Raw genomic sequence first — 15,111 nt, 5'->3', positions numbered from 1 at the left:
TTCTTGGCGGCTCTGCCAATGGTGCTGCTCGGTGTTGCGGCAAGATGGCGGCGCCCAGGCGCCTCGCCGGGAGAAGGGTGGCGGCGGGCCGGCGGGCGTGAGGCGGCGGTGAGCGAGGCGCCATGCTGCGCGCCTCCGTCCGCGAGGTGAGTGGCGCCGGGCCCGCCTTGCGAGCCGCTGCTGCGCGGGGAGGGCGCGTCAAGGAGCGGGGCGGCGGCGGGGCGGGCTCGCAAGGTGACTGGGCCGCGGGGGCCCGCCGCGGTGTCCCCCTCGCGTCGTCCTTCACCGGAGCCTGGGGCGGCGGGGAACCAGCCGCAGCGGGGCCCGGGGGGGGCCCTTCCCGCGGGCTCCTCCCGAAGCGGCAGCGGGGATCGCGCTTTAGGCCCCGAAGCGGTCTCCGTCAGCCGGCTGCCTTGAAAGGGGCATTGCGCTTGCAGGTGTCGGCAGCCTTGAAGGAAGGACATGTCACTCCGACGGAGCTCTGCCAGCAGTGCCTTTCCCTCATCAAAAGCACCAAGTTCCTTAACGCTTACGTTACCGTAGCGGAAGAAACGGCTTTGAAGCAGGCAGAAGAATCAGAAAAAAGACACAGAAGAGGTATGTTTGTTTGTAATTGATATCAGCCCTTAAAAAGCTGTTGTGGAGGAGCTCTTCGTGTTAGATGAAGCACCTTTTCTTTTTAAAGCAGGTGTATGTGCTACTTCTGTGACTATTGGGGGATGAGGATTGCGGTTGAGGCTTCTGTGGGTGCATGCTCATGGGTATATATGCTCAGCACCCAGTGGCGTATTCAGTTCAAAAAGCAAAGGCAAGATCTGGACCAAACCAGGGAGGCACTGCAGGTTAAACAGGCTCTGCGCTTCTTCAGCAGTACTGCTGCTGCTTGCCTCCTCTTTCCCTTGGCATTTTATTTTAAATTGGTAGCCACAGACAGGAAGATGCAGTGATCTTTTGCAGGCCTGCTGACTGGGGTAGACAAACATCTAGCTCAGCCTATCAGGTTTTAAATTAAGACAGCAAATGTAAACAAAGCAACTTTGTTAATTGCAGTTATTCGTTGGTGAACAGAACAGCATTAAACCCTGTTACCTGCAGCATTTAGAGGCTGGCCATCCTCTTTTTCGTTGGTATTTCCCAGAAGACAGAAAAGGGAGATTTTCACCTATTAGGGTGGTCGTTTTCCTTCCTGGGTGACACTTGCTGTCCTCTTAGAGCTTAAGAAAATTGGCAGCCGGAGTATTTTCTTACTGACATAGACATTTTAATTTTTTTTTCCTGTATGGTGGATAATTGATCACCTAGGGAAGAGTTTCTCTGCTTCAGTAATTTTTTTTAGATCATATCTCCTGAGTATGTCAGGTAGGCAGAATTTATGTCTTCCAGCCTAGGGATGGAGTAAATTTAGGCAGCACCTACAGCTCAAGTAAGCATTATGTAGTTGTTAGGGACATGGTTTAGTGGTGGACTTGGCAGTGCTAGGTTAAGAGTTGGACTTGATGATCTTAAGGGTCCTTTCCAACCAAAACAATTCTGTGATTCTGTATTTGAAGAGGTAAGCAGTCCTTTGGGATTGCTAACCTATACAAAAGCAGCTGCCTGTCTTGCAGGCTTAGACACATTTGCAGAGCTCTGCTTTGCTGGGTCAGGTCTGGTCTGGGCAGAATGCTCAATGCTAGAGTTAAAATGGAAGGTAGTTCTTGAAAATGTAACAGACAACCATCAAATGCTAAGTGGGTAGCATTCTTGCTTCCAAAAAACACCCGAACGGACATGTACAATAAATTGTAATTGATGAGATGACTATACACATAGCACGCTTTGCTTTAATCTCTGTTGTTTTTGCAATAATTCCTAATGCAGGTCAGCCACTGGGTGTTTTAGATGGAATTCCTGTTGCAGTAAAAGACAACTTTAATACAGCTGGCATTGAGACAACATGTGCATCAAACATGCTAAAAGGTACAGCAGAGCTTTTAAAGTAAAATCAGATCTCATTTCAGAGCTCTTGCTCTTCTCTTTAGTAGGTTTATGTAGTGGAGTCTTCCAGAAAATGAAATATTTTCAAAAAATGAGTTGAACTCATTTGAGAAGATATGTTTATCTAATTTTTTCTGCCAAGCTCATCTGGTATTACAGATGCATCTTTTTATTGTGTAAGCATGTTATCTCCTTTATTCATGTAGTTACATGCTTTTAACAACGCAATGTTTATTATAGACCATATGCTAAAATAGAATTGTTCTGTAATTCACATTTTGCTTCATGTTACTTCTAGGTCTACAGGAGAGCAGCCAGTACTGTTTGCCGCTGTTCTGTCTAGCAAAATACAAAGACAGTCTTTTTTTTTTTGTTCTGTTGATAATTGTTAACTTAAGTAGTTTTTTCGTATCGCTGTAGGAAGAGTAGACATTAACAATTATTTTCACTATATTCCTGATATACAAGCATGTTCTATAAGGCTTTTTAAATTTTTTGAAATTTCCTAAGCTCACTGTTTCTATTAACATGCCGTGAACATTTTCGAGGCATTAGAATGTTTTCATAGTAAAAGCAAAAGTAGAAAACATTTCTTATTTCTTCTGTCTTAGTCTGCACAAAGTAAAACTGAAAAGTTTTGTGGAAAAGTTTTTCCCCAGGGCTCAGTTCTGGGGCCGGTGCTGTTCAATATCTTTATAGATGATCTAGACGTAGGGATTGAGTGCACCCTCAGTAAATTTGCAGATGACACCGAGCTGGGTGGGAGTGTCGATCTGCTGGAGGGTAGGAAGGCCCTACAGAGGGATCTGGACAGGTTAGATAGATGGGCCGAGACCAACGACATGAGGTTCAACAAGAACAAGTGTCGGGTCTTACACTTTGGCCACAACAACCCCATGCAGCGCTACAGGCTGGGGGAAGAGTGGTTAGAAAGCGGCCCGGTGGAAAGAGACCTGGGGGTGCTGATCGACAGCCGGCTAAACTGAGCCAGCAGTGTGCCCAGGTGGCCAAGAAGGCCAATGGCATCCTGGCCTCTATTAAGAATAGTGTAGCCAGCCGGTCTAGGGAAGTGATCGTCCCTCTGTACTCGGCACTGGTGAGGCCGCACCTTGAGTACAGTGTCCAGTTCTGGGCCCCGCACTTCAAGAAAGATGTTGAGGTGTTGGAGCGAGTCCAGAGGAGGGCGACCAAGCTGGTGAAGGGTCTGGAGGGTCTGACCTACGAGGAACGGCTGAGGGAGCTGGGGTTGTTTAGCCTGGAGAAGAGGAGGCTCAGAGGTGACCTTATTGCAGTCTACAACTACCTGAAGGGAGGTTGTAGTGAAGTGGGAGTCGGCCTCTTCTCCCAGGCAACTAGCGATAGGACAAGAGGACACAGCCTCAAGCTTCGCCAGGGGAGGTTCAGGTTGGACATCAGGAAGAATTTCTTTTCAGAAGGGGTTATTAGACATTGGAACGGGCTGCCCAGGGAGGTGGTGGAGTCACCATCTCTGGATGTGTTTAAGAAAAGACTGGACACGGCACTTAGTGCCATGGTCTAGTTGACAGGGTGGTGTCAGGGCAACGGTTGGACTCGATGATCCCAGAGGTCTCTTCCAACCTGATTGATTCTGTGATTCTGTGAAGATAGCTCAAGTAAATTAGCAGAACCCTAATCGGATTATGGGTTTTTTTAATAGCAGAAGAAACAAAATGTGACTTTGCCATTTTAAAAAGTGTTATATTAGCTGAGATGCTTTTCCTTAAAGCATGTTCTCAGACCCATTGTGGTTGATTGCAATGTCATAGTTGAGAGTATTAAGAGTGTTGTCCTTGTTCCTGTTGAGGGTGGGGGTCGAGAAAGCCCTGTCAATATTCACAAAAGGAATTGGTTGCTACCTAGGATCTCATGTAAGTGTCATGATTCTCATCCTGGTTTATGTAAGGTCTAAGTGGTCAAGGGTGGACACGCTTGATCACAGGATAGCCAGTTAGTATTTCAGCTTGTGGTTAACCGTATGCTCATTTATCTTATGGTAATGGAAGATAATTCAAGATAGCTTAGCACTTTTCTATAAAGAGCTGTTTCTCATTTCTTCTAATTTTAGACAGTTCCTGCAAAGTGGCTGAATGCCGTAACTTGCTACTCTTGCGGTAACATGTTTGTATGAAGTCTTAGCTCCATGCTCTAGAAATGTATAATCCAGAATTACTGGGTTGTAAATTGTGGAGAAAAAAAAAAAGACATTGCAAACAAAACAGTATTTGGTTTACTTTTGCTAAATTTTGGAAATTACTCATGTTATCTTGAAGCAAAATTTTGGCATGGTGAACTGACAATTCTTATGCACAAATAATGACAACTTTGAGGTGTTTAGAGTAGCTACTTCTAAAAATCAGGCGTGTCTCACCAATCACTCTCTTAATTGTTCTGATTGTTTTCAGGTTATATTTCTCCTTACAATGCTACAGTAGTTCAGAAATTACTGGATCAGGGAGCTGTGCTTTTAGGAAAAACAAACCTAGATGAATTTGCAATGGGGTGAGTGATGTTTATTGTTTTTGATGTGTGATTGCACATTAAATAGAATACACACCATCTGTTCTGATCTACCTGTAATCCTTATCTCCTCTTTCTGTGAGGTTACAAAATAATGAATACTTACCTGTGAAGAGTATATAGAGTTGCATGAATTTCTCCCTGAACATTTATACGGTTGTGTAAATTATATAAATGCTGAGTTTTATGAACATAGTGTTCGACTGTCACTGTGTTTGAGGGGGAGGAAGCGGTACAGCCTTTACAGAAGGCCAAGGACAAGCAGACTTCTTCCAGATCCAGTAGTGTGTTAGCAGAATTGGTTACACCACCAGTTAATTGCTGCCTTTTTCTCTCTCCTTACTGGTGGGTTTTGCCCCTTAGCTAATTATTATCATGCCCCTGGTGGCAGTCACTGCTTCTGCCAGTCAGCCACTGGAGTAATTTGTATGAGTGCTCCTTGATTTGCAGCAAACAGGCTAACCTAGAGCAACACTTTAAATTGCCTAAGCTAATGTTGGTGACTTGTTGTCAAGAGCACGTTGGAAAATAGGTAGCCAAGCTGTAGCAGGGAACAGCTTTGGGCCGTTAGGAATGGGACTCTCTGTCACCACAACTGCTGGGTCTGGAAAGGAATGTCTAGGACTTTAGTTACCTACCAGAAACAATAAGTGTTGTGTTTTGGTTTTGTTTTTATTTTACCTAAACCTAAGACAGAGGTTTGATTGGAAATTGACATGGATGGAGTGAAAATACTTTGACTGTATTGTTTTGGATAAAGTCATTTCTGTATCAGAGAGACACTCTTCAGAGGAAGAGTAGGGAAAAGCATGGAAAAAAACTGATTATGCAGTGTTACAACTGGTCTAAGCTCATTAAAGCATAGGATTCTCCTAAAAAGGCTTGTCCCACTGCTGGCCTCTCATCTCTGGTCTGTGTGTTTGCATAGTCTCTTATGCTAGCAGCAACACAGCTGCACCATGATCTTGATCAGGGAACTGATCCAGCTCAAAAGTAATGATGTCTCAATAAGGTTAGTTTTCAGCTGCTGTGTCAACTGCCCACTCATGTCTGATGATTTGGTTAATGACACTGGCACCCTGGAGTCAGGGAGAGCGTGGGGTGGAGGCTGTGAGGAAGGAGGAAAGTACCCCCTGCCCCACTTCTGGTGGCAGCTCACACTTGGGTGACCACAGGCTGACTGAAACCAGTTTCTGAGAAGCCAGTCTGGTACTCTGAACCAGCAAACTGTGGCTTCAGGAGAGGGCTACAGAGTGAGTAATAGTGTGTTATTTACAGAGAAGTGCCCGTTCCTGCTATTGCAGGGCTTTTCCCCCACCTTCTAGCAGCATGGTTTTCCACAGGCTGTGGTCATCTTCGTTTGCCTTTTCCAAATGCAGGGTTAGGAAACCAGAAGACCTTTGTTTTGAAGCAGGCATGCAGCTTTACTCTTACATAGCTTAAATCAGTTTTATGTTTTCATGATTACGTTCTTTTCAGTGTCATTAGCAGAATTTAGAAAGAGGTACAAGTTCAGGTTCTGTGTCAGAAGGGATGCAGATCTATAAACTTTACAAGTCTGTGTGACATTGTTGAAGTTGACTGCACAAGGATTTACATACATCAGTCTTTTTGTGTTGAAATTGAGTTTGCTAGGATGAAGGATGAGGAATTGGATAAAGAAAAAAACCTTGGTGAATGCAGTGTGTCACCTGTCACTTCTGTCTGTATTTTTCTGACTATCTTAGATCTGGGAGTACGGATGGGATATTTGGACCAGTCAGAAATCCCTGGAGTTATTCAAGACAGTACAAGGGAAAATCTGTCCCAAAATCCCATTCTGAGGATGAAGAGTCTAACTGGGTAATAACGGGAGGGAGTTCAGGAGGCAGTGCGGCTGCCGTATCATCTTTCACATGTTTTGCGTAAGAGGCTTTTTAGGATTGTTTTTTATTAAATGTCTCAAAATATGTTGCAAGGCTTTTAATTTTGTAATTTTTCCTCACAATCTAGTTTGAAATTGGAGGGTTATTTGCACTGGCACGCAAGAATTTATTTCAGCATCCATAGTTTATTCATGGCATGTCATGAAGCCAGAATGAATCCATGAAGGCAAATTTAGGCTTGCTCATTTTGAGTGTAATTCAGCACACTGATAATGACCACTTTACACTGTGTGAAATAAAATGATAATGGCAGTAAAGGAATGACAGTTTTATTGTTATTCCCACATACTCTCTTAAAATTAACATGGGGTTTGTGACACATCCTCTTCCTCAGTAAGTGCATTACACAAATACATGCTGAAAATGTAATTCGGCAAATGAGGAGATCCCTTCATTTGTAACAGTATAATAATCTCCTCTCCTTTGTGTTTATAGCAGAGTTACCTAATAATAGAAGAGATTTGGGATCTAAAAGCTTTGAAATCCCTGACTTAAGAAAAGGATACACAGATACTTACTACACTGATACTTATAAACCTTTCTTTTTTAGACGGTATAAGACAGTTTTAGGTTTGGGTTTTTTTTTTTAAAGGAATTTAAACAAGCCGGAACTTTTTTTTACAACAATTATTATTTACATGGAATAGTAACACACTATTTAACAAATCAGTTGTCTATACTATCTTCCCCATCCAACTGTTAAAAGAAATCTGATCATTAGAACTTTACACCTTTCATTTTATGCAGTTTTTAGAGCTATATAGTGGAGCATATTTTATAGAAGATTATTTCAGTTGTGCTCTTAACTGGAAGGTGTTTAAGAATGCTCTTTCGTTACGGTGTCCTTGTTTACCCACAGACTATATTATAAGCATTTATTTTATTTTAAAAATATTTTTTACTAATGTTGATTACAGCTTTTTTAAAAAAAATACGATGTTTTTATACACAAAACCCAATTTATTTTCTTATTTTTTTAATGATACCTCTCTTCATCTTAGTGCCCTTTGCTAGGATGTAGACTACTCAACATTTTAATACTGTTGAAACTGAACTCAGTGCAGCCATTGCCAAGGACTGCTGATCCTTGTCCTGAGCCAGAATGGCCTGATCCTGGTAGGGTCTGGCACCTTCTCTTATGTTGCTGGAAATGCTGAACTCCCATTTTGTACTGCTCAGCACTTTGTCAGATCAGGGAGATTTTTCGTCCAGCTATTTTATTGCCTATAACCTATTGTATATCCATCGCATTAGTTTCTTTCAAGCATCAGGAGTGCTGCACGTCTTTTTCTTTTCAGTTTGAGATTTGGATGTACAGAAATGCTACAAAATTGATGATATTTTATATCAATACAAAAGATTTGAAGAAATTCCGCTTCAGCAAAGTCAATTGAATTGGTTCAGTCATCTCAGAAACAGATGCCTATGGGAAAAGTCACATACCCGCTTCAATAAAAATTATACCTCCTTCTGAAGTTTAATTTATTTTTGGCAAAGATTTCGATGAAAGCTGTTCTATTTTTTTAATGGTGCTTGAGTTAAAATTATGAAAAACGAGAGAAGGGCAAGTTTCATTTCAATATGAATTTCCAATTCCATTACAATTTTTGAAATAAAAATTTCAGTTTAGAAAGAACAAGGTTTCACCTGTGAAAGAACAAAAAAAATAAATCAACTTAAAAAAAAAAGAAAAAATAATACTATGTTCTAAAAATGCACCTATGTTACTCTAACCTGGGACTTCTGATGCTATGCTTTCTAGGTTTGGAAACAGGAAAAACATCCTAGACTTTGAAAAGTATGCCCTATTATTAGGAGCAAAAAGTGTACTGTGATGCTATTTATTTGTATACTGGAAAATGCTGCTTCATAGTGTATTGGCTGCTGAATAAATAAGATATCAGTGTCTGAAAATTGGACTAAACCACATGAGACATATCTTTTGGTGTCCACAGAATTGGAACAGATGAACAGATAAGGCAGAAGTAGATATTAAGGGTCATATTCAGTAGATACTCAGATGGCCTGAATTCTACCTGTCTGCCTCTGCTTTGTGGAGAGAACTGGGCTCTCCTGATGACTGATTTGGAGGCCCTGAGAAAAATAAGAGAACAGATAAAAAACAGCAGATGTAGGGAGCAGACTGAAATTTAGGCTGTGTGATTATGACTTCTAATCTGGAAGAATTTACATGTTTTCAAATCTATGCATGTTGAAGCTGTACATTTTTGTTATTTGGAAGTGTTCTGAATTATTCTACTAATGATAACCCTTTTGAAACCGTAGAGCCTTAGGGTCAGACACAGGAGGATCTACCAGAAACCCTGCTGCTCACTGTGGTGTAGTAGGTTTAAAGCCAACATATGGACTGATCTCTCGCCATGGTCTCATTCCTCTAGTGAACTCCATGGATGTGCCAGGAATCCTAACTAGATGTGTGGATGACGCAGCAATTGTGTTAGGTATTACTACTTCATGTGTCTTTGTATAGAACATATCTTTGTTTACAACATTGTCTCAAAATAAGTTGAATTCTGGCGACCCAACGTTTTTCTGTTCTTCGTACATCATGTCGTATTTCAGGTTCACTTGCTGGACATGATCCTAAAGACTCCACCACAATTCAGGACAACTTTAAGCCATTTGAACTACCCAATTTGACTGATGTCAGCAAGCTCTCGATAGGAATTCCGAAGGTAACATTTAAATCCTGTCAACAATTGTGGACAGGAATAGCAAATAGGACACCTAACAAAAACATACTTGTGTCTTGCCCACCACCTCCCAGTCTCTCATGATTTAAAAGAGTGAAGACAGTAAGAGCAGCTCCTGGAAAAGAGAGTCAGCATATGCTAATGCTTCATCTAAAACTTTTTGTCATCGTTGGTGGGAAGCACTGTCGGGAAATTCCAAGGGAAATGGGGAACTCAGTTCTTGGTTCTCTCTGTTGCTCTTCATCAGTCACCTGTATAACCTCAAACAAGTTGCTCTTAGTGTCTTCTCATACAGTGAGGTTAGTACTGTTTTGTGCAGTGCTTTGAGATACTTGTCTATATGGCACTGTGTTAATACGAAGCAGAATTTTAAAGGCAATTGAGCAGCACAAGGAGCTGTGATTCGCAGAGCTCTAATGGGGATTGGAAGACAACTGTAATCTGGCTTCTGATGTGTGCAATTCAACCATGTTTGTAACTAATGATACTTGCATTTTAGGCGTAACATTTGGGACTTCAGCCTATTATTAACTTAGTAAAGGCTCTGCCTTCAAAGTGACAATGTGAATAACATTTATTGGTTTGATTCTCAGTATTTGAACCTGTGCTAGAACAGGTATGTGAAAAGATTTAATTTGGTAAACAGAGATGTCCACTGACCATTTAATTATTCAGGATCTGTGAAATGCAAAAATTGTATGCCTAGAAAATTAATTAGCTGCATACTGTTTAGATTTTGATAAATCTAAAATAGTGGTATTGGTTAATTATTAATATCCTTTGGACAGTTGTTTTCTACTGCTACAGATTATCCTAAACAGAATCATGCATATATTAAACATGGGTCTCATAGCTACTCAGAAGTCAGACAGTATTATCGCCCTGATATTGTGAGTTAGAACTAAAGCAAATCTCTTAAAAAATAGAGAATTTTAATAGCATATCTTTAACTTGGCTCTTAAACAAGAACGTAGCTTATCTAAGTCTTCTCCCAGCCCCTTGATTGTAGTTCTTGGGTGGGTTGGTTTTTTTGCTTCTTAGGCACGCCAGTTGCCACTGATATGCTGTGACCATAATTTATTTTTCTCTTTCCTACTCACAGCAGCCTTAGTGTTAGAATTTAAACCTGAAGAGTTTCTACCCATGAACTGCAGAGCAGTGCAGTATAGTCTCCATGAATTAGACAAATAAGTGGATAACTGGGCAATTTCTCCTTCAGAAGAAACTGCTGAAATTCCATGGTCTGCAGTATGTGGGTTGATCCTACTGAGATGAACGTAATATTCTTAAAACGACTGAATCCTATTAATTTAATACTGCTTGATTGTATAACATTTAGTAGATGCAGGAAGCTTTAATAAGCACTTTAAATCATCTAGTGGTGAGGTAATAGTTTCAGTATATTTTTAGCAAGGAGTATTTGCATTTTGGTTGCTGGTATGTAAAATCAGCCCCCTTCTTGTTTTTCTCTAAGGAATACCACGCACCAGGGCTTTCTAGTGAAATTCTGGCTCTCTGGTCAAAGGCTGCTGACCTCTTTAAGAATGCAGGTGCTAAAGTAATTGAAGTGAGTCTACCACACACTTGTTACTCAATTGTCTGCTATCATGTGCTGTGCACAGCAGAAGTGGCATCAAATATGGCCAGATTTGATGGACTGGAATATGGTAAGCTTTGAAAAAACCTTTTTCTCAGACAATAGGAACATTGATGGATGCCATTAGAAATTATGAGTTTTAATAGATAGGCTTTTCATGGTTGAAAGTTTGGTGTTATTTCTCCAAGATTGAATAAAGTAAAAACCCTGTCCAAATAAAAATGAGTAAATAAATACATATTTTAATTTATTTCACTTCTAGACACAGAAATGTCTGGGCTTAAAATCCGTTTAATATTTCTGTAATAAAACAGGAATATGCTTTGTTGTGTTTCCACAATAGTAGCACGTCAGACTGCAGCAAACTGGCCTATTGTATTACTATGTATAACATTACCGTATGTTGTTAAATTTTAAGGATTACAAAAAGTATTCATTTTCAAAGTGCTTTTTCTTTTCAGGACACCGTTCTGACATGAACAAGTCTACAGAAAGTTTGTATGCTGCAACACGACGAGAAGGCTTTAATGATGTAGTAAGGGGTAGAATTCTATCAGGAAACTTCTTCTTGTTGAAACAGTAAGTGGAACGTCTTGAAACTCAAATTTGCCAAGTTAACAATTTTTTAAGCAAATGGTGATTAATTGTTCATAATGACGTAAAAAAAGTTATCCTTACACTAGTAGCTGCTTATATTATTATTATTGCTTTAGCTATATAATACCTAGTGAGCTGTTAATAATGGATGAAAATTTTTTCCTGTAGTCTTACCAGTGAACATCCTGAATTAAATAAGTAAAACAACTTAGTGATCTTTATTTTTTTTCCCCTACCAGAGTATTATTGGCGCCCATTAGTTAAATTAAGCATTTAATACTTAAATTAAGCATTAAAAATCTATCCTATGGTATGACATTGAAATCATACTGAAGCCATTACTGTCGTAGTGTTAAAAGTTCTGTAGCTGTTCATCTCATTAAAACTGCATAGAAAAACTGCTGGTACATTCTAGTGAGGTCTCCTAGAGAAAGTCAGAAAGTACGGCAATTAAATTAACTATAGCTCTTTGTCTCAGTATACAGGGAAAGGAAGGCACTGGCAAAAGTACTGAACTGATGTCTTTACAGAAGACAGGTTTTTATCCAGCTTGTGTAGAGAAGCTGGTGCATGGATCAATTTGTCTTTTTTTTCTTCTTAGTTTTCACTCCTTATCCAACAGTCCTAATCTATGTTAGTAAAACTGCTGCTTTTCTCTGCCTTAATTTGTTCAGATACTAACAGAAATATTAGTTGTGTAATCAGTCTCAAAACAAGTGTGCTACAGAAAGAGCTCTGTCAGCAGGAGTATGCATCAGCTGTGACTTCTAGTTGCTCTCAGAGGCAGGAATGCTGTCAGTCAGTATGTAACAGACAGCTTTTATGGAATGCCAATATTCCTGCCAAATGTGCTCTTTCTGGTTACAACTGTCCAGATCAGCTTTCCTAAGGCTGCTTTAAAATTCATGTAGTTCACTCTTCTGTGAAGGAGTATACAACTGGCTTCCAACAAGATTGAACAGGAGAGTCCTGTTACTGTCCACAGTAAATTGCTTTTGAAGAACAGAACCCAGGGTTCAAAAAGCATTCTTAGATTAAATAGTAGAGAAAAAACATCTGTCTCTAGATGCATTTTACACATTATTTTTATCTTGCTTTTGGGATGTGTAAAATAACTAGGTAGTTGTTCAGGAAGCAATGGAAGCTTGTCAACATTGTATTAGAATTAACAGAGAGTATGTGTTTGATTTAACAGTATTTTTTCACTTTTTTTTTAAACCCGAAACAGTCTTTCTAGCTTAAAATATTGGGGGGTTTGTCCTTTTTGTTCCTTTTACTGTTTTTCTGAAGTTAACAGCTAGGATGATTTCAGAACTGATTGTAGAAAAAGGGCTAATTCCCATGATATAACATCTTAACTTGAATTTGCTGTCTATTATTGATTATAATGTTTGTCATTGCAGTTTTTCAGAAACATAAATCTTTAGATTACTCTAACAAAGTGGCTTTTGGGCAGTTTCAGTTGTTTCGTCTACAAACGCTCTGGCATGTAGCAGTTGTTAATACCCCCCCCGCCTTTTTTTTTTTTTTTAGAATAGCTGTGGTTTTGGCAATTGCTTTTGAAACTGAACTTCTCTGAGTTTAAGGATTCCACATTTACCAGTTCCGCATATGAAGTTAAAAGGAACACTAAACATAAAGCTGACTAATTTGTTTCTGCTTCAGAATTGTGTAGAGACAGTTTAGAAACCCATAGACCACATGGAGTCCTCTGTAGATGACGGGACTTTTTCACATGCTTCAAATATCTTGCTGGATTGAATCTTAAATGATTAATTCCTGTTTTCCAGGCCTGCTTAGTTCCATGTTGTTTCTAGGCTTGGCTGTGCTGCCCTGCAGTGAAATTCAATACGTGGTTTAGTTTCAGACAGGTCATAAAAGTGTTGTTTTGATTTTTAGATAATTATTGTAAACTAGGGTTTTGTTTTCCCTTCACCTTTCTTCAGCAGTATGCCCTCACCTCTTCCTTCTCTGACAGCTTTGTTGCTGTGAGAACATAAACAGCATGTTTGTTTGATGGCTAAGCTTCTGGTATATCAAAAACTCAAGTACCAGTGTTAGTCTTTTAACCAGAAGGAATATTAGCCTTATCTTTTTACAGTAACTAAGATATTAAATTCTTTATTTTTGGAATTATTGTCAGGCCCTCATGTCCATATTTCTTTCTAGGAACTATGAGAATTACTTTATCAAGGCACAGAAAGTCAGACGTCTCATTGCCAATGACTTTGTGAAGGTTTTCAGGAGCGGTGTTGATATTTTACTCACTCCTACCACTCTGAGTGATGCAGTACCATATATGGAATTCATCAAAGAAGACAACAGAACCCGCAGCGCGCAAGATGACATCCTAACACAGGCTGCAAACATGGCTGGTGAGTAGGGACAGGATTCAACTGCGTTTTCCCCTGCCTAGTCATTTTTAATATCCATTCCCTTCAGCTATTTAACCTCTTTAGAATCAAGATATTTCACATCTGTTTTGTAACACTTACAGTGATAACCAGGTATAAGGATCGCTTATTTATGAAATGGTTTAAAATGTAAGACTAGATTTTAAAATGAGGCACCTTGGAGCTGGGTAGGGGCTACAGATAAGACAAATCCATTCAAGTTTCAGAGACTGAAATCTCTCTCTTAGGAGAGTTGGTTCTCTTTTCAGAGGATGCTGACTTCTTAAATCATTCTAATTCATTTCTTGTGATCACCTAACAGTACCCTTACTTCATTGACTGAAATTATTTTAACTGGTCTTTTTCCTCTATATAAAAACAATTCTAAGAGTAGAATTGTTACAAAAATTACTCCAACTGGATTCGTTTAATTTGCATGTGTATCTTTTTTTTTTTTTTTTTTTTCCTTTCAGGACTGCCAGCGATAAACGTTCCTACAGCTCTTTCAAAGAGAGGCTTGCCAGTTGGGCTTCAGTTCATTGGACGTTCATTCCAGGAGAAGCAGCTTCTCACTGTAGCCAAATGGTTTGAAAAACAAGTAAAATTCCCAATGATCCAGCTAGAAGAAGTGAAGAGGCACGACCGCAATGTCTTTCAGTATCAGAAATCTGCTTCTTTTTCATAACACGGGACTTGCTACTCAGCTAAAGCAAGAAGGCTGTGGGAATGGTCTGAAAATGTATTCCTGCAGTTAATTCTCTTTTGCAGAAATAATAATCCCTTTTAAGAAGACCATATACAATAATGTGGGATGGAATCATCACAGCTTGTTACTATGTAATTAAGGCAAAGTGAATCATTAAGTAAATATGTCTGTTATTAAGAACCATTTCTAACTGATATTAAAAACACCAGGTTGAAATTATGTATCATGCCCGTGGAACTGCTGTTTTCCATCCCCAGAGGGTGGTGAGGTATCTGGCCAATTAAAGAACTAACCTGAACTTTCCTGTGAAAGTTGCGTTGTTGCCAAAGGATTGGTTTCCTTCTGGAGCGTAGACTTTTGTGATGGAACAACCAGACAACCTCTAATGGAACAAAGGTATCAAGGGTTCATTCACCAACAGGTAAATGCAAAAGGAAACGAGAATAACATATAGATAGTTCATTTAAAAAAAAAAAAAAAAATCTCTTCTAGCAAACTCATGCAAGAGGTGAAATAAATTCTAGGTTTACAAATCATGCAGATTACTGTAGTTACATTCATTGTAAGAGTGGTGAATTCCAGATTTCTGCTGGGGAAAGACACCTGCTAGTCCTTGAGTAGTTATTTTCTTCTTCTTTCATCACTGTTGTTTATAATCAGCACT

General features: G+C 39.7%; 1 protein-coding gene across 3 annotated transcripts; it reads left to right on the top strand.

Moving 5' to 3' along the window:
• Positions 1 to 12: 12 nt before the first annotated feature.
• Positions 13 to 14,745, top strand: QRSL1 (glutaminyl-tRNA amidotransferase subunit QRSL1). Of its 3 annotated transcripts, XM_068395328.1 has the most exons (11): positions 13 to 146; positions 438 to 597; positions 1,861 to 1,959; positions 4,401 to 4,497; positions 6,243 to 6,419; positions 8,727 to 8,902; positions 9,024 to 9,136; positions 10,629 to 10,821; positions 11,213 to 11,330; positions 13,518 to 13,723; positions 14,215 to 14,745. In XM_068395328.1, the coding sequence occupies exons 1-11, from the start codon at positions 123 to 125 to the stop codon at positions 14,424 to 14,426; spliced, it is 1,575 nt and encodes a 524-aa protein (XP_068251429.1). In that variant the 5' UTR covers positions 13 to 122; the 3' UTR covers positions 14,427 to 14,745. The 3 variants fall into 3 exon arrangements, with proteins under 3 accessions (XP_068251429.1, XP_068251435.1, XP_068251442.1); XM_068395334.1 differs by lacking the exon at positions 1,861 to 1,959; XM_068395341.1 differs by lacking the exon at positions 6,243 to 6,419.
• The last annotated feature ends 366 nt before the right edge of the window (positions 14,746 to 15,111 follow it).

This window comes from Nyctibius grandis, chromosome 1 (genome assembly GCF_013368605.1).
Source record: "Nyctibius grandis isolate bNycGra1 chromosome 1, bNycGra1.pri, whole genome shotgun sequence".
NCBI lineage: Eukaryota > Metazoa > Chordata > Aves > Nyctibiiformes > Nyctibiidae > Nyctibius > Nyctibius grandis.
The sequence above is the reverse complement of the archived record's forward strand: the minus strand, read 5'-3'. Positions and strand labels throughout refer to the sequence as shown.